General features: G+C 43.0%; 2 protein-coding genes across 3 annotated transcripts; one reads left to right on the forward strand and one right to left on the reverse strand.

Annotated features, from left to right (window-relative positions):
- Nucleotides 1-116: 116 nt before the first annotated feature.
- Nucleotides 117-2,729, forward strand: btd (biotinidase). The gene is made up of 6 exons (XM_028400694.1): nucleotides 117-408; nucleotides 715-864; nucleotides 971-1,122; nucleotides 1,219-1,396; nucleotides 1,483-2,076; nucleotides 2,155-2,729. The coding sequence occupies exons 1-6, from the start codon at nucleotides 211-213 to the stop codon at nucleotides 2,425-2,427; spliced, it is 1,545 nt and encodes a 514-aa protein (XP_028256495.1). The 5' UTR covers nucleotides 117-210; the 3' UTR covers nucleotides 2,428-2,729.
- On the reverse strand, nucleotides 2,704-17,552 carry LOC114432592 (serine/threonine-protein phosphatase 6 regulatory ankyrin repeat subunit A-like). Of its 2 annotated transcripts, none has more exons than XM_028400693.1 (29): nucleotides 17,292-17,552; nucleotides 12,203-12,286; nucleotides 11,454-11,532; nucleotides 10,697-10,767; nucleotides 10,241-10,441; nucleotides 9,824-9,911; nucleotides 9,599-9,741; nucleotides 9,398-9,505; nucleotides 9,205-9,309; nucleotides 8,701-8,779; nucleotides 8,448-8,562; nucleotides 8,149-8,231; nucleotides 8,008-8,071; nucleotides 7,851-7,919; nucleotides 7,556-7,696; nucleotides 7,346-7,457; nucleotides 7,239-7,265; nucleotides 6,946-7,020; nucleotides 6,615-6,816; nucleotides 6,423-6,510; nucleotides 6,225-6,342; nucleotides 5,919-6,132; nucleotides 5,710-5,797; nucleotides 5,268-5,351; nucleotides 5,041-5,189; nucleotides 4,868-4,950; nucleotides 4,676-4,758; nucleotides 4,495-4,586; nucleotides 2,704-4,419 (listed from the first exon to the last, which is right to left on the reverse strand). In XM_028400693.1, the coding sequence occupies exons 1-29, from the start codon at nucleotides 17,316-17,318 to the stop codon at nucleotides 4,121-4,123; spliced, it is 3,171 nt and encodes a 1,056-aa protein (XP_028256494.1). In that variant the 5' UTR covers nucleotides 17,319-17,552; the 3' UTR covers nucleotides 2,704-4,120. The 2 variants fall into 2 exon arrangements, with proteins under 2 accessions (XP_028256494.1, XP_028256493.1); XM_028400692.1 differs by lacking the exon at nucleotides 17,292-17,552 and adding an exon at nucleotides 13,399-17,227.
- Nucleotides 17,553-18,428: the final 876 nt, after the last annotated feature.

Below are 18,428 nucleotides of genomic sequence, written 5' to 3' on the forward strand. Positions count from 1 at the left end.
AAAAAATGGGCGACATGACAACAGTAAAACCAAAACATTTGGAGCGCCTCCTGGCGGCTTGCTGCAGTACAGGTCATAAAAATGCACAAATTGCAGCTTCATGTCTCCTTTCGACAGAAAACCATGAGCTGACTCAGCCTTTCTCATGCAGGACTTTTGACCCCTCTGTGGAGTTAGCAAACAGCATTCATCTCTCTCGGGCAGAAAACTATGATTTGGCTACTTGTTTTCAGTGTTTATTTGACGTTAGATCCCGTTCTAGGATCCACGTACGTTGCTGCTGTGTACGAGCACAATGTAATCTTAAACCCGGAGCCTCACGTCCACCTGTCCCGCCGCGATGCTCTGAAGCACATGCAGAAAAACCTGGATGTTTACGAGCAACAGGCTGCCCGGGCCACCCAGCAAGTATGCACTTTGACCACCATTATGCAGCTTGTTGCGTATAACACGTTCATAATGATTCATTATCCAGTATGTTCTTAGAATTCATATTCAGTTCATGCAAGTCAAGTATGTTTTCTTTATCATGTGGCTTTTTCATGTTTTTTCTTTGACATTTTTTCCATTTAACTGAAACTGGACCTTCTAATACCACTTGGAGTTTAGCATTGATTGACATTTGTTTAATGTCACCCTGACATTACACAAAGCCACTGATGCAGATTAATTTATCTCTCCTCTCTCTCTCTCTCTCTGCCTTCTTCCTCTAAGGGTGTCCAAATCCTGGTGTTTCCGGAAGATGGCATTCATGGTTTCAACTACACCCGTTCATCCATCTCTAGCTACCTGGAGATCATTCCTGACCCCAGACAGGAGAGTTGGAACCCTTGCACAGAGCCAGGCAGATACAACAACACGGAGGTTCACAGACATGCATATTTACATTTTTTATGGTTCTTTGATCTGATAAACTTCCCTTACACTAGTGTGTCTAAATATAAATCAAATTAGAATGTTTGCATCTCAGGTTCTCCAGCGACTGAGCTGCATGGCCCGTCGTTACGACCTCTACCTTGTGGCCAACATGGCTGGCATGCAACCCTGCCCCCTGTCCACTGACCCCTCTGCACCCTGTCCTTCTGATGGACGCTGGCAGTTCAACACCAACGTGGCTTTCAGGTGCAGTCACTCAAAAGAATGAATGAATGGATAAAGAATGAAAAAACATACAGTTTCCTAGTGAATTTGAAGTGCTCACACTATCTCTCTTCACAGTTCAGATGGCCTGCTGGTGGCACGCTACCATAAACGGAACCTCTATTTCGAGGCGGAATTTGACACACCTCCACAGTCTGAAATCATAACATTTGATACACCTTTTGCTGGGAGGTTTGGCCTCATTATCTGCTTTGACATCCTGTTCCATGATCCTGCAGTTTCCTTGGTGGAGAGGGTAGAAACATACATGTATCCAACATTGCCTTTTTTGTTGTTGTTGCTTTTTGTTATCTCTTCAGTCTCTCCTTTGCCCTTTTTTAGGGTGTGCGTCAGGTTGTCTTCCCCACAGCCTGGATGAACCAGCTTCCCCTGCTTGACGCAGTCCAGTTTCATCGTGCGTTTAGTCTGGGTGCAAATATCACCCTTCTAGCTGCCAATATTCGTAATGACAGACTCATCATGAAGGGAAGTGGTATCTACACCCCCTTTTCTGCGACCTACCACCATGCCTTGGAGGGAGACCCAGAAGAGGGCAGGCTGCTGGTGGCCAGGGTGCCAGTTTTGGATCCACTGTGGGTGGGATGGGGTGGGACTGAGGCGGCAGTTAAGGGTGAGTCAACATCAACAATGGCTACAGACTCTAGATACTGCCACCAAGACAGCTGTGTCGAACCCTCTCCTCCTGCTCCTGCTCCCTCAGCCTCCCCCTCCTACCCCATCTTCATCTCATCCATGATGTACGACCCCTTTAATTTTGTCCTCTTGAATGAGACTGAAGGTGAACTTAGAGTGTGCGATGGCACCTTTTGCTGTCGCTTGCAGTACAGGCGGTTTCCAAACGGCAATAGCAAGGAGCTCTATGCACTTGGGGTATTTGCAGGAACACACACCGTCAATGGACGTTATGCTCTGCAGGTAGGAATAAGAGGAAAAATGACAATTGACAAATGCTTTACATCCTGTCCCATTCACCTATCATGTGGCTGCCTACAGGTGTGTGCAGTAGTGCGCTGTGCAGACTTGAACGCCAGCTCCTGTGGACAGGAATTGGTGGAGGCTGGGTCTAAAATGGACTTCCTGTTGGAGGGGACATTTAACACCAGTTATGTGTACCCATCAGTTTTGGCTAGCCATCTGATCTTGGAGCAGCCAGAGCATCTGGAAAAAAGTGCGGATGGAAGAGTCACCATGAAGCACTCAAACATGACGGCAGGCCTGGTCACTGCCTGTCTGTATGGACGAATGTACCATCTAGACAATGAATGAACTAAAACTGCTACTTCTAAAGTAACACTACTTTTCATAAGATGATGTAGAAGATAGAAAGTGACTTCTACAAAGAAGTAACTACAGGCTCTACAGCAGACTAAGGTTCACGTAGGCAAGTTCTATAAAATGAGCAGCCTCCTTGTAGATTAGGATGCAAACCTATCTAATGTGATGTGTAATGAGAGGAAATCAAAGAAATGATTTTAAAAATGCTGTGATCAGAGCCAGAAGTTATTCTGGCTATGAGACATTTGAAATCTGTTACATACAAAATAAATTAAAAACAAATTTATTGTTCATTCATTACTTAAGTCTTTACAAACATTGCACCAAATAACATTCACCCTCCTGCCTAAAAGTTGCATATTCCTAAAAAGCAATTAATTAATCACTCCACTCTCTCTCTCCATCCACACTCAAACAAAAACATGCATTCACACACTGTCAGCCACATTTACCTGTCTCCAGTACAACAGACATTAAGTAGTAACAGCACTGCAAGGTAACAATTCCTTAGGCTGTTCATTCAGCTTGTCAGCCAACTGACTCCTGAGCCAGTTGTACAGTAAATGGGTCTTGCATCCACCTGTTAGAATCAGCAATCAAGGATCAATCTCAGCTTGGAATAAATACACAGGATTCACTTCTAAAAGTAAAGTGGTTTCTAATCAGCATTGCCAATGTCCTTGAGTGACAGTTGTCAGTGTCTGTCACATATGCCCCAAGATGAATGACTAACAGTAGGGATATCCAAGCATTTAATATCAAGACAACCGGATACACAGTGGTTTTTCTGAAGACGTTTCACCACTGGCTTCATCAGTTCTGCTGCTGCTGTGTGGCTGAAGTTTTCTGTCCTAAGCACAGAAAACTCAAGAGGACTACTACCGGCTCAAAACTGCCACAGGGCCATGTGTGGAACTAGTTTAGATTATTTCTTCCAAGGAAAAGATGCAAGGAGTTACAGCAACAACAGGTTGAGAGCTGTCTCAGCCATCCACCTCTGTTCAGAGGGTTTTTCCCTACACACAGGTCGGTGGCTTCCATGACTGCTCTTTCAAACCATCTGTCCTCTCTTTAGTGACTAGAGATGCACCCACAGAGGTCCTAAGCACATAAAACATAAACTCTCAACTACAGCAGTAGCAGAACTGATAAATCCCTTTCCAGGAGTGGTGAAACATCTTCAGAAAATGAAGCTTTGTGTCTTAGTTTCCTCAATTTTAAACTCTTGGACAAAACATGACCTGGATGAGAGTCTTAACAGACAAACAGCAGGGATAACATAATTACCTGGTCCCATAAATTGTCCCACTGTTTTTCTCTTTTCAGAGAATTGCACCAAACAAGCAATCCTCTGAACTTTACTTGTGTAGATACCCTATAAGTAAGTTGGAAGGAAAAGGTTTAAAACCACTCTAGAGTATCAGCTTAATTTAAAAAGTAACACAATATTGCAGTAAATTTAAAAAGACACTGGTCTTGTTACTGATTATACAGTGATGCTCTCTGAAAATATGTAGTGTATTCTACATTTTCGTACATTTTTTTTCCTGCATGTTTTATTTTTAGATGTGAAGAGGCTTACCTAAAAATAAACTATTTGATTTTAGTCTCTTGTAAGTGATTTATTAAGGCTCCTGAGTGGCTGGCAAGCCTGCCAGTATTGTGGCGCTCTGTCAAATGCTCCTCAGTATGTTTCTGAATCTGAGTCATTCAGTTCATCGTCTGCAGAAACAGAGGAAAGCAGGCGTTCCGGCCTGCAGTAGGAGGCATGGTCAGGCCTCAGAGGGGGTGGCTCATCAAAGGACACTCCTTTGGAGATGTGGTTGGAAGTGGGATGGTGGTTGATAACTGACTGAGTGAGAGTCAGTGCAGGCAAAGCTGCTATAGTGACCATGGGGGAGGCAGGCATCATTGAGTTGAGGATGAGAGCCAAGCAGTCTGCCACATCACGGTTGGGAGCACATGCCAAAGCTGGTGTGTAACCTGATAATAGCAATAAAACAAGGTTTAAAACCACATAAAACATCTGAACAGTGAGTGTATGAGATGACAGCTAACCATTCTCATCCACTGCTAGCACACTGGCTCCTTTTCCCAACAGCTCCTGGACCACCACCGTCAGTCCTTTCCTGGCTGCTACATGCAGGGGCCTGTAAGTAGAGAGGGAGGTACACTGTTTAAAAGAATTCTGTCTGAGCTTCTCTGTTTACACCTTGGGAGCAAGGAGTACCATACTTACGTCTGGAGAGAAGCATTGGTGCAGTTGATGAGGTTCCTGTCGCTGATTTTCTCCAGAATCAACAAGGCACTTGTTTCGTGACCCTCAGAGAAGAAGAGAGCAGCATGGACAGTGAGTATGTGGTCTAATTTAATTAAATTCAACCTCAATATCAAAAGGTGTTTGATATTAAACATATAAAAACATTTTTACCTTGCTGCAAGCCAGATGTAATGCAGTGTCCCTGCTCCTGTCCTGTAGTGCCAAATCTGCTTTAGTGCTGCTCACCAACACCTCTGCAACACACCAGCAGAGATATTTATTTGTGCAAAGGTTATAAAAATGAAGGGCCAGTCATTTATCTCTGCCTCAGCATGTATACTGACCCACAGCATTGGTCTGTCCATTCAGAGCTGCCATCATCAGTGGTGTCCTGCCCATATGTGTGTCAACAACATTTGCTTGAGCCCCATGATTCAAGAGAAGGGAAACGCTCTCAACGTGGTCAGAAAAAGCTGCAGCGTGAAGGGGTGTCCTGCATCAACATCAACACAGTTAATGCAATTAAGCCTGAGTTCACCATACACATTCAAAACATTTTTAAATGTTTTACCTGCCCTTGGAGTCCATGTTGTTGACAATATTTGCACCCAAGGTGTCAATTAACATCTCAGCCACTCCCTCGTTATCATTCATACTGCAACACACAACAAACTGTCTTTCAGCACAACTGATAAAGATATTTACAGGTAACCACTTTAAATACACATAAAGACATAAAGATAGACCCTGCTTCATTGTCTGTGTTAATCTATATATGACAATTTACTAGATAAACATTGTGCGATATTGAAGAAAATCTGAAAGTGAAAGGTTTACAAAAGAATACATAAAAGAAAGAGTGTGAGAGTGAGAATGATTATTTTCTATACAACTGAATATGCAGTGTTGCCTCCTGCTGGTCATTACAAAGAATGCAGGTTGTCACACGCACCTCTTTTATACCCTCTCCGATCCACATAAAAAAAGTTAGGTCTTAGTACAAATAGACTTACACAGCACAGTGGAGTGGGCTGAATGGATTGCCTTTAACTTTCTGGAACATCTCCTGCTCCAACAACACCTCTACACATGCATCATAACCTAGAAAAAACATGAGGGAGAAAGGGGAGAAAAAGATGTAAGTACCGGTACTACTTATTTGCCTTGATTTTGTAAGAACATGGTTGGTATGTCTCTCATGTTGTGTAAGTGGCCATTGTACCATTGTAGCAGGCCCAGTGTAGTGGTGTATAGCCCTGGCCATCAGTGAGGTGTGTGTGTGAGGTGCTGGTGGTCTGCAGCAGGGCGCCCAGGACTCCCACACGACCACAAGCAGATGCCAGATGCATTGGTGAGCGTCCCCGTACATCTTTCACACACACACTAGCCCCCCGCTGTAGGAGGGCCTCCACACACTCCTCCTGACCTGTCACAGCCTGTGTGACAAATATGGAAAACATTAGAAAAGAGGATAAAAAGATGAAAATTCTATTCTTCTATATTTAAGTGTAGTGTGTATGACAGTCACCCCTCGGTGTAGCGCTGTCCTGCCCCAGCGGTCCTGATTTTCTACATTGGCTCCTTGACTGAGTAAAGAGTAAACACACTCTGTATGTCCATTCAGCACTGCCAACATCAGAGGAGTCCTGCACACAGTCCAGATAAATTGCAGACCTCAGTGACATTGTTTAGTGTTAAGCTGACACAAGTCTTTGCACACACTCACTGTCCATTGTTGTCTTGTGCATCCACATTAATGTGCTGGTCATTGTTGCTGATCATTAGACGCAGGCACTCTGGGTGGCCATTCAAAGCTAAGGCAGACAGACACATTGGATGTCAGATACTTGAAACTGAACCTTGCAGTCCATCCCAAACAGACATCTACAGTATTACATGTCTGCTTGTGTAATTATACCTGCAGCATGTATGGCTGTGTTTTTGTGTATGTAGTCACGGGTCATGGGAGAGGCGCCATGGTGCAGAAGCAGGGAGACACACTCTTGATGACCTCTGGAGCAGGCCAAACTGAGCGGTGTCCGTCCCTCTGGACTACGGACATCCACATCCAGCAGGGATGACAAGAGGACCTCTAAAGCTCCACAGTGTCCATGGTAAGCCTAGATGAAAACACACACAAACAGACAATTTGTTTAAAAGCAACAATATGGCCACCAACAAGCAGTAAAATTCTGAGTGTAAGAGCCATATAGCAAAATACAAGCACAGTGATAAATCCTAGAACTTACCGCTAGATGGAGTGGACTGACCGGAGCCTGGCTCTCTGAGTCACTCAGGATGTCTGTTCCTGATGGTTCCATTAACTGAAACAGAAAGGTGGTTCACATATTACTTATTTCAGATGCAGTTACGTGCATACAGAAAGTAGCAGATTCACTGAAGGCAGAAATAAAACTAAGATCATACTGCTACAATTGCTCTAATTTTTGTTTTCACAATGCTTCAACAGAGGGAAATTATGACAAGGAATTACTGTAGGATCTCATAATAGTACAGGTGGCAATTAAAATGTACTTCTTACCACATCAAGAGGTGTCTCACTTGCCATCTAAAAGACAAGAGACAAACACATTTTACATCAGGACAACTGATTTTTCACTTTTGATAGTTTCGTACAATGCTACACACCAGTTCCAGGCAAAATGTGCGTCCGTAGGCTGAGGCATAGTGCACAGCACTGTAACCCTGTTTGTCTCTCACTCCTGGATCAGCATCATTTCGCAACAGGTACTCTACACATCTGACAAAGACAAAAGAGAACAATATTCTTAAACAAAAGCCCTTCATCAACATTAGGGGTTCTATGATGCATAACAAATTGCACAAAGCAGGACTTACTTTCCATCAGTGTCAGCAGCAGCAGCATAGTGCAAGGGGCTACAGCCTCTCTGGTCTAGCTCATTAACACTTGCCCCAGAGCCCACCAAGGCAAACACACTCTGGTAGTTACAGTTGGCTGATGCATAGTGTAGTGGAGCCCTGGGTGGGTCAGAGTATATAAAAGTAGCTATTAATTATAACCAGTGAGGACAAAATGTGGTCCACAGTTTCCCATTGAGTATAGCTTTTTAAAAAGTTTGTTCCTACTAGCTATGTTGACCCTACTGTTTAATTCAGTGATATGTTAGCTTACCTTCCAAAGTTGTCTCTCCTGTTAAAGTCTGCTCCTATGTTCAACAGCAGGTTGAGACATTCCAGGTTCCTGGTAAGAAAGACAACTTCTGAAGTGACTTTGCGGTCTTGACTAAATAAGGATCACAGAACCAGGTACAGAAAACACGGATAATCACCCTCCAGCTGCAGCAGCATGTAGACAAGTCCTTCCAAAGTCGTCAGGGGTGTCTATGGCAAACCCTGCAGAGATACGCAATCAGGATCAATTTGGATGTCAACTGGTAAGAATGGCAAGAATGGCATGAGCATGAATCTACCTGAGGACAGCAGCTTCCTGCAGCAATCTGAGAAGCCGCTGAGAGCTGCCAGGTGTAAAGGGAACATCCCATGAATACCTCTCCTGAACAGATCAAAGGCAAAGAAGACAAGTCATTACAGGACATGAAGTCCAATGTCAGTGAGTGTGAAATAATAGAAAAACATATTGGTGTGTCCTGAGTTTAACCTCTAGTCTGCAAAATGTTATATTTCTGCTGCTGTGTTTTTTTTTATTATTGAAGCCTAGTTTATATTATTGAGAAGATAAACAGATGGTTAAATGTCAGCTGTTACTAACCTAGCAGAGTTGGCTCCATGTTTGATGAGTGCTGTGATGATGAGCTCATGGCCATAGCGGGCAGCAATGTGAAGGGCAGTGTTTCTGCTCTTGTCCTCACAATCAATCTCAGCTCCTATACACAATAGTAAACATATATTTATGGCATGCTTTTCCATTGAAATGGACAGATTGCGCACACATTCATTACCCTGACATCCAAACGAATTTCTATCAATGCATGAAACAGACATCACACAGTATGGGCTCTCACCATTTTGTATGAGGGCCTGGGAGCAGGAGAACCTTCCATGTGTAGCTGCCATGTGGAGTGGAGTTTTACCATCCTTACTCTGGACAGATAGATGGAAAGACAGGGATCAGTGTTGCAATATCTATACAGGCACGTTAAAGTACTAGTGTAAGGAGTTATCAAAAGTGAGTCTGACAATTTGTAGAAACTATGTGCGAATGTGCTAGAAGTTATCTTAGGCCTCTTTGTGGACCACACACACATACAATTCCTCAACAGCTTGCTGCCTTAGGGAGTCCCTCCTCCCCCTCTACCTTCCATATGGCCCTGCATCTTGAGGCTGTGGGGACTGAATATCAGTTTCCATCACTGCTACCAAAGTGTTAACAACACTACCATTTCAGCTTATACTAGATACAGATCATAATGTGCACTGGTAGCAGATGAGGACATGTTTAGTTTAATAAAATATACGTGATCTATAGTATGTGCTCCCACTTCATTTGTGTCTGCATATGAACACACCTGCAAATTAATGTGCGCTCCATGGGCCAACAGCAGCTCCTGGCACAGCGCCCCCTGGCGAGAAGAGGAAGCAAAGTGGAGAGCAGAAAATCCCCTCTCATTTACCTGCAGCAAGGCATCGAATACCACAATTATATATGCAGTTATTACATAAACAAACAATGCACAGAGTGATGTATACACACACACAGACCTGATTGACATTGGCTCCCGCTTTGATGAGATCACCAACAACCACATCTTGTCCATTGAAACAAGCTAAATGGAGTGGTGTGTTGCCATAGGCATTCACCTCATTCACCTATGCAGAGACAAGCAGTCTGTTTATAGGTATAGTTTTTCAGGAAGATGGCATTTTAGAACCTACATTGCTAATATGTGTGTGTGTACGGACATGGACACCCAAGCTCAGCAAGTACTGCACTGTGCTGCTCATGCCACTCGATGCGGCTGCATGGAGGGGTGTATAGGCCTTCTTGTCCTTACAGTCAACCTCAGCTCCACTGGCCACCAACAACTTTACTACCTCCAGATGACCTGATACAGTAGTGTGAGAAAAAGTTCAGCTGTTATTCAAGTCATTTATATCACCTTGTTCTATTATTTAAAACAATCTTACCCATGTAGGCTGCCCAGTGGATGGCTCTTCTGTCCCTCTTGTCAAAGGCATTGATGTTAGCACCCCTGGACAGCAACAACTTCACCATCTGTTGCACAAAATCATTAAATTATTAAATACTACCATGGTCATATGCACTAATACTACGTAGTCTATATGCTTTAACTGAGTGACTGTTTAAGTGTTTGATTTGCACTTAATAGTGAGGATTGGCATCTTGGAATCAATTTGAAGGAGAGAAAAAACACTAGTGAGAAATGTTATTAAAGACCATAAAAAAACTGTCAAGATACTAGTGAATGATTTATCCAAGTCCAATTTAGACCAAGAAATACTCCAGTTCTGCTGAAAAGATACCTCCAAGCCAGATTCCATTTGGAGAAAGAAAGAAGAGGTGCACAATACAAAGGGACCAACCTCGACATGTCCACTGAAGGCAGCGTGGTGCAGGGCAGTTCGTCCTGCCCGGTCAGATACATTGACGTTGCTTAGCAGTGGGACCAAGGCCTCTGCACAGCGTACTGCCTTGTTGCTAGCTGCTACATGAAGCGGTGTCTGCCAGTTCTTGTCCCGAGCATTAACATCTGCACTGTGCTTTAGCAACACTGCCACTGCATCCTGTAGTGAGAGTGAGTATGGGTCACACAGTGCAGACATAGTAATGTGTCTCTAACAAAGCACATGCCAGTGTTTGCAGGTGGCTGTGTGGGTGTTTGCTATTCTTAGGGGGCTTTCATGCTGAAAATAGCACAGAGACGGAGAAACAACACAAGCAGCTATGTTAGTTTGGACATACATCTCCCCCTGTGAAGCCAGACTGTGCAAATCAGTCAAATTTATCATATGGCCTAGCTTATGTGTGTAATCTGTTACCTCACTACAAGATGCCACAGCTCGGTGAAGAGGAGTCAACCACTTGTTATCTTTGGCATTAACCCTGGCTCCTTGAATGAGAAAAGGAGAGTGAGATAGATGTCAGAGAAATATCAGGAATGGCACATTTGAGTAAAACATGGTAAAAATACAAATTACCTAAAATTTGAATAGGTTTTTTTACATTACTTATGGGGAATGGTTGTGCCAACACTGCCTGGAGCATATAAAACTCCCATGATCCTCTTTGGCACAGCTTGGGGGGTTAAAATAGCCCTAAAGCAGCACCTGTTGCTTACTCTTCACGCAATTGAGAAACACTGAACACACACTCGCACCCACACACACACACACCCTGCTCTTGTGTTACGCCAATGTATGCCCCTCCCTCCTGTCATGCTCAGCTCACTTCAGAAGAAAACTGAGCCAAAAGTGACCCCTATCAGATGATTGATAAATCACCACAAATGTCAACAGTCATCAGGATACAGTCAGTCGCACAGCAGTGAGCATGTCATAAAAACTACTGAGGGAAGCAACATGTGAGGATGACAGAGAGAGACAGGAGTAACAGGCAGGCACTTTGAGGTGTTTCAGAAAAGCACGGAGGTGGATGGAGGAGGGACAAAAGGGTTTAAAAACTGCCTTAATATTAGCTTAGGGAAACACAATCATGAAGCTGCTAATTGAGTCTTCACGGACACTTTAATTTGTCTGTGAAGACTCTCAATCAGCAGAGCTGTGCTGCAGTGTTTACCTGAGAGGATGAGCAGTTCAATGATCTCAGCGTCTCCCAAGTAGGCCGCAGCATGCAGCGGAGTCCGTTTCTCATTGTCCTGACAGAGCATAAAAAACAACAAACATACGTCATTCGCCAAAACAAAATCTATAGATCTTACACTACAGCAGACCACAGGAAACATGAGACTAGAGCCACTAGGAGAAAAAATGTCTGTGTTCTTTTTTTATTCTTCATTCACTTCATCACTTCATCCTGTCGCTTCACCCCACCTCCCTCTCTCTTTCAGTGCAGCAGAGAGCAATCAGCCAAGTGGGGCTATAAACAAATGTCATGTGACTGCAATAGGCCAGGGCTAGTGTTGCTGACTCCAGAGAGATTCAGTGTGATGACCCCAGCATTATATGCCCACAGAAAGACAGACAAACAGTAGAAAAAAAACAGAGAACAGAATGAAATGCAGAACAGAAACACAGACAAAGGGCGTCAGGAAAAAGAGGGATCAGGTGAAGGTTATGTCCTTAAACATTAGAGAGGTGTCTGGGTGATAGCTGTATAAGATGGAGAACGCAGAAGAAGCACTTGATAAAAAGAACACAGATCAACAGTAGCATGCTGGCTAACTGCAGTTCTCCTTGCTGCCATTTGTATGCCACATTGTACATGTGAAGCTATAGCTTCAGTGATACATGGGGAAAACAGCAGTTAAAGCATGTGTGAGCTAAAGCTAATTAACCTGAAGAAACAGGAAAAACAGTGTGACTCACCTGAATGTTGACATCCTCTTTCTTAAATATGAGGGCACGAACTTCATCTGGGTCCACATTGAAGATGGCTTTTAACAGAGATGGCTTCAGAGGCAAAAAAAAGACAAAAAAATGAGTCAATGCTGCTCTGCAGTACTAGATCTCCAGTTCGTAAGGCAGTAATTTACTATGACAACTGTATTATCAGTAAGAGTTATGTGAAGTTACAGAAGTCTCACACATCAGCCGCATTATATCCTGAGCTAGGACAGAGCTACAGAGGCCACAAATGGCTGTGGACCACATATTCGTTTTTGAAACAGCAGCAACATATGAACACATACACACAAATGTTTGATTCTGTCTGCAGGGGGTTAAAGCTGCACTGCACTTAAAAAACCTTTGTGAGGTATAGGTGAGGATAGTCTATTTGAATTATATGTTAAGGGACATAAAACTATTTACAGCTCCCAATTCAACATCACTTTCATATCTATTGTTAACTTATCTTAGCAACTTAAATCATTCCCCTCTGCAGAAGCCTTGGTGTGGCACGAGGTAGCATGGATATTTACAGGTTTTTGTATTGCCATTGCAATGTGGGATCCAATAATAACTAAAAAAATAATGTTAATACAAAACGTGTCGTATTATGTCCTTGATCATTCGTACGAGATCCTGAGGCTACCAAAAAAATTAAGGTATACCAGCGGAGTGTACATTTTGTACTATAAAAGTAGTATTGTGTTACATACCTTGATGTTAACAGGCACCTTGTGCCTTTCTTAATTTTCCTCAACCCTTACTCATTTGTCCCAACTAAACAGTACAGCAGTATCTGACTTATTACACCGATGACCGCTGATAAATAATGTCAGAGGCTGAAGGAGGTGGATGCAGACCCTGTCATCAAAGCTGGCACATCCTCTCTGGCTTTCTCACTTCTGATAGTACAGTTAAAAGAGCAACTTTCATAGACTTACTACCACATTTCAGGCTTTCACTTTACATATCTAACACTGATGACTAAAAAGACCAGCTGAATTTAAACAAACCAATTCTCTCATATGGCTGGACAATACAAGTGCTATATATAGATTTATATATAGAAGGCAGGCTATTTAAAATCACTGCTGTCATATAAATACAGTCAAACAAGCTCTATTTTGGCAAACTAATTCAACAGCAAAGAAACCGAACAGACAGGCCCATCTCACCTTGTCATCCTGAACTGCAGCCTTGCGAGAGGCATGATGGGATCTGCGGTCTGGGGATGACTTGGGCCGAGGAGGTGGGGATGAAGAAGAGGGTTCATCCTCCTCTACCTCCTCCAGCACCACAATACACACACGGCTAGCCCGCTCTGACCGCATCAGGAACAAACACTCACACAGTCCCTTGCACACACATGCACTCTTGCACACTCACACACATAAATACATAGTGTTCCTTCTAACATATGTGTACAATCCGGGAACACAAAGGTCAGCAATAAATCCCAAGAAAATAGTGTTTCCCTTGTAAACAAACACTGCACATCTTCATGTAAAATCCCGTGTGAAATCCAGCTCTGTCCTCTATCTGTTAGTGTTCCTTTGCTGCATGTCTTCTCCTCCTGTCTCCTCTCTCTAACCCACACTCACACTCTCGGTGAGCAGCAGTAGCACAGACAGCAGGGAATTCCTCTGCGTAATGGTGGCGGTAAGAGGCATGCGCCAGAATGAGCTTGTGCTGCCTAGCAGCACACAGGAAGCGACATATCCTAACTGCTGCGCTGCCAGGAACACACACACACACACACACCTGATGCAAATGCACACACGCACACAGACCCTGTGATTAGCGTGGAGCAGGACAGCAGTGCCTGATGTATGTGTGTGCATGCATCGCTCATTTCAGGCAGACTGCTGAAGCCAGCTATTTCAAAAGAAGAGACAGGGGGAGGTAGAGATGGGGGAGGGTAGAGAGAGAAAGGGTGAGAGAGACATGAAAGGAAAGGGGGTGGGGATAAAGGCCAGGGAATAATTCTAGGCAGGTAGCTAGCATACTAAAGTATACAAAAGAAACCTGGAGATGAATTGAGTGAAGAAGAGGGAAAAGCAAGGTATGATAAAAGATGAGAGAAATGTGTTGATCCATGGGGTATGACTGTTTAAATGTGCAGTCACAAAAGTGTGTATGATTGATCTGCTTAATGTTTTATAGATTTAGTACTTAAACAAAGCTCGAATCTGTGTGTTATAACAGAAACATGATGATATGAAGCACTGAAAGGCTCCTTATACTTTGTTAAAAGCCATGTGTAAACAACTATAACTGGCATGGCAGGATGACAAAACAAAACCTAGTTTTCAGAGTTTACTAAAAATGATTTAATTAGTCCACATGTTCATAAAGTTGTTGCTCAAATAAAAGTGGCTTTCTCAACATGAGAGAATTGAAGAAAATGGAATCCAGACTGGCGTGTATACATGCATGTGGGTTCCTGTACTCTCTTTGGTTTATCGGTGGCATAGCCTCAAACGTCCCCATCTCCTCATTATAAAACTGGAACAAACTGGCTTTGCCAGAGAATGTGAGGGTAGCTAACAAGACCAGTCTGTATGTGCATGTCCGTCCGTGTGTGTGTGTGTCTCAGTCTCCTTCATATTCAACACAGATCCTAAAAAGAGCAATCTTGCCAAGCCGCACAACCCCATTAACTCAGAGGGAGGGACGACAAAAGGGAAAGTGAATGAGGGAAAGATTCATTTGGATGGAGCTTTTCTGCAGACAAGAGTTTTGAGCCTAATGGCCATACCATTTAGTAACTTAATATGAAACATAGTCTACAATTTTTCTGTTTTCTATACAGCAGTCATGTTGGCATTGCATCTAAGGCACAAACAAAGACTGAGGTCTAGGGAGCAAAGTACATAAACAAACCATCTAATATTGTGTCTATCCTGCTTGCAAGCACTGGGATACTCCCAGCAGTGCAGCCCTAAGATATTTACAAAGCAGTTTTGTTGTAAACTGCCAAACAGAAATGAATCTTTCTGGAAAGTGTATGTGCCTTCAAAGCAAAGCCAAAGCCATGAATACATCTGAGCGGTTGACAGTAAACAAGGAGAAGGACACAACAAAACATTTTGTTTGCACTGATACTGAACAGGGGTACTGAGATAAACATACACAAGGTGAGCCTGATTTCATTGCAACAACAAGAGGATGCAGTCATAATAAAAACTACAAATGCAATCTCAATACAACCCACTCACAACCTCATGAAAGAGCTGATGTGACAGTGAGCACGTATGAGTGAAAGTATGCAGGCTTGAACTGACCTCTGCACTGACCCACCGACACGATGCACTGTTTGTAATATAATCCCAGCGCCGACGCACAAAGGCCAACGTGTGTCAGTGGGTAAGAGTGCATGTGTGCTGGGACAATCATATGCAGCAGCGATGATGTTGACATATGGAGAGTTCCAAGGTTTTAAAGACCAGGAGAGAGTGATCTCTATCAAAGCTTGGCTGCTGTAACACTACATGTACAGTATGTTAAATGTGTGACCACCACGACACAATAACCATAGGTTCTAACTGAATGGCAAATGAGTCCTTAACATATACATTAGCTCATTAGAGCTACAAAGGGTTAACAGCATGCTGTTGATGCATCAATCACAAACAAATCTAAGGAGTTCATGGTACATACAGAACACTTTATGTTGTCCCTATGTTCTCCTAAACGACCATTGTCTCTCTCCCAAGTCAGGATCATAGCCTGGTTAGGACACATTCCTTAGCACCAGGACTCCCTCTAGAGGACCAAATGTTTTTGCCAAAAGTGACGCTCATTTCTGTCTCCAGTTTGGCCCTTGAACTGACTATTTTTGTCCCTTTTGTTCATTACTTTGTCAGCAAGCAGTGCAGAGAACAATGGGGGTCTAATCACATACTCTCTTCCGTTTGTTGCGTGCCTGTCGACTGCCAGGAAGACTGGTCAGTCCAGGACAGGCCATACATCTACACAGTCACTGACCCATTTTCATTTCATTTCATATCGTGTCATAACCATTTAAACAATGCTACATATCTTGAACTGTAAAATGTAAACAATAATGACAAAGCCCTAATCATCACTTATTTAAATTAGCTTGAAATCACAATAATTTGACAGGCACAGTATCATATAAAAGCTCAACTCAACCAATGTCAGGCATTGATAATGTAAATGATTGATTGAAATGTCAAAACTTAGTGAACTGATTTGTTGTCCTAATCAATTACACCCCTGTCAACCTATTTTTAAAGACATTTTTCTTTAAGATCCCATAAACTCGTGCCAATGTGCTTGGCTACACTTGGAATTGAGCATCAAATAGTGGAAAACTAAACATATGACAGCTAATGTGAGCCTGTGGAAAGTGTAATTCGTGCACACAGCAGTACACCTGCTATTTCAGTCTGACAGCCTTTCTTATCTGCAGCAACAGGTGACCACTCATTGCTGCCTAGAGGAAAATGTCCAGGGAGCTGAAAGCGACAGCTGACAAACTCCTTTAGCTAGAGAATCTCCCTGTAGACAGTGATAATTCGGAAATATGCAATCCAATTCAGCAACCTTGCATAAATGACCTTACTATACACAGCTATAGCTCGTTGTAAAGTTGCTAATTACCCTAACATTAGCAGAGCAACCGTGTTAGCCTCCTCGTAGTAATCCAGCTGTGTTTATCCGTCCATCACCACCAGCAGACAGCACCCACACCGAAGAAAGCCGACAAAAATCACGCTGCTGTTTACTTAACAATATAAATGTTCACAAAATCACACCAAGTTTACACAAGGCAACAAGTGACGTGATGTTAGCCTGCTTCTTGGTGCTTCTGTTTACTGCTAGCTAGTTGGCTAACATTTCAGATGTTAGTTGACTTAAAGTGACGGACGATACAACATTAGCTTAGCCTTTAGACATTTACGTTCATATTTACCACCACAGTAAAGAAACATGACTGTTTCCCGATAGTAAACGTAATGTTTATATGTAAACACTTAAACAAAAAGTGACAGCGACAAGTTGACTTTTAGCTAATAACTGTTAGCTCGCAGGGTAACATTACCTGGTCTTGTATCTTTAACACAGCCATATTCCCAGAGTAAAGCTAGAAACAAAAAAGAGACAGATACTGGCCCGGGAGTTATCAACCGGGGGAGAAACTGAAAGAGAACAGAGCCTCCGGAGCGGAGTGAAACCGTGCCGCTTCCCCCCTCTTCCTGTCAGGCACAAAGTCCCAACATTGTGGGAGACAGAAGGGGAAAGTTAAGGAGCAGTCAACAACTGCAGCTATCTAATACACACTGATAGACAGCAATGATGATGATGTCACTGATAACTGAATAATTACACTAGGGTTGGGCGATATTGGCAAAAAACAAATAATCACGATTAATTGTGGCATTTAGCCGATGATTAATTTGACAATGATTTGATGACAATTGCACTCACATGTTTTTGACTCTAAATCGCCACATTGTTCTAAAATGATTCTGACAAATCATCAGTCAAGTTAACTACTTCATTCTAACAGGTTAAGCTGGTAAATAGTGATTAGGCCCAAACCAGCCATGTTTGAAATATTTATTGATAACAGACTGCTTCAAAATAATAATGAAGCAAACATTTAAAGTAACTTTGTCCTTCAAATGTTCTTATCTTAAGGTCACATAGGAGTGCATATCAACATTAAAATTAAACAGGACAAACAAGTCCAGAAAAAAGTCACATCAGGGATTATTTCAAGTAAAAAAAAATGTCTGTACAAATTAACCTGTGACTGGAATATGTCACACAGTAGTGTTTTCCTATCTTGCTGTGGAGTCCTTAAATAAAGATCGGGAGGCAGCTTCTCCAGTCGGAGTTCATCCTTTTAATACGAGCAAACATCCCGTTACTATGGCAACAACCAACGCTCCACGCTTCACACCTAAGGCACGTCGCGTATGCATGCGGGGCACTATATACTACAGCTGTAGGCGGCGTTGTGGCCTCGTTGCGCTTTCTTCGGCTTTCTTCGTACTCCGGCTTATGGTGACAGACGTTGAAGGAACGCTGTTAGGAACGTGCTGCTCCGCATCATTTAACTGAATACCACTGCCTTCCGCCATTATTGTTATTGTGGGCTCACATGTACGCGCTTCCGGGTGATGGTAAGAGTACGTCGCACACAAAAATGCGTCATCATAACGAGGCACTAAGT

The sequence above is a fragment of the Parambassis ranga genome, chromosome 2, assembly GCF_900634625.1.
Source record: "Parambassis ranga chromosome 2, fParRan2.1, whole genome shotgun sequence".
Taxonomy (NCBI): domain Eukaryota; kingdom Metazoa; phylum Chordata; class Actinopteri; family Ambassidae; genus Parambassis; species Parambassis ranga.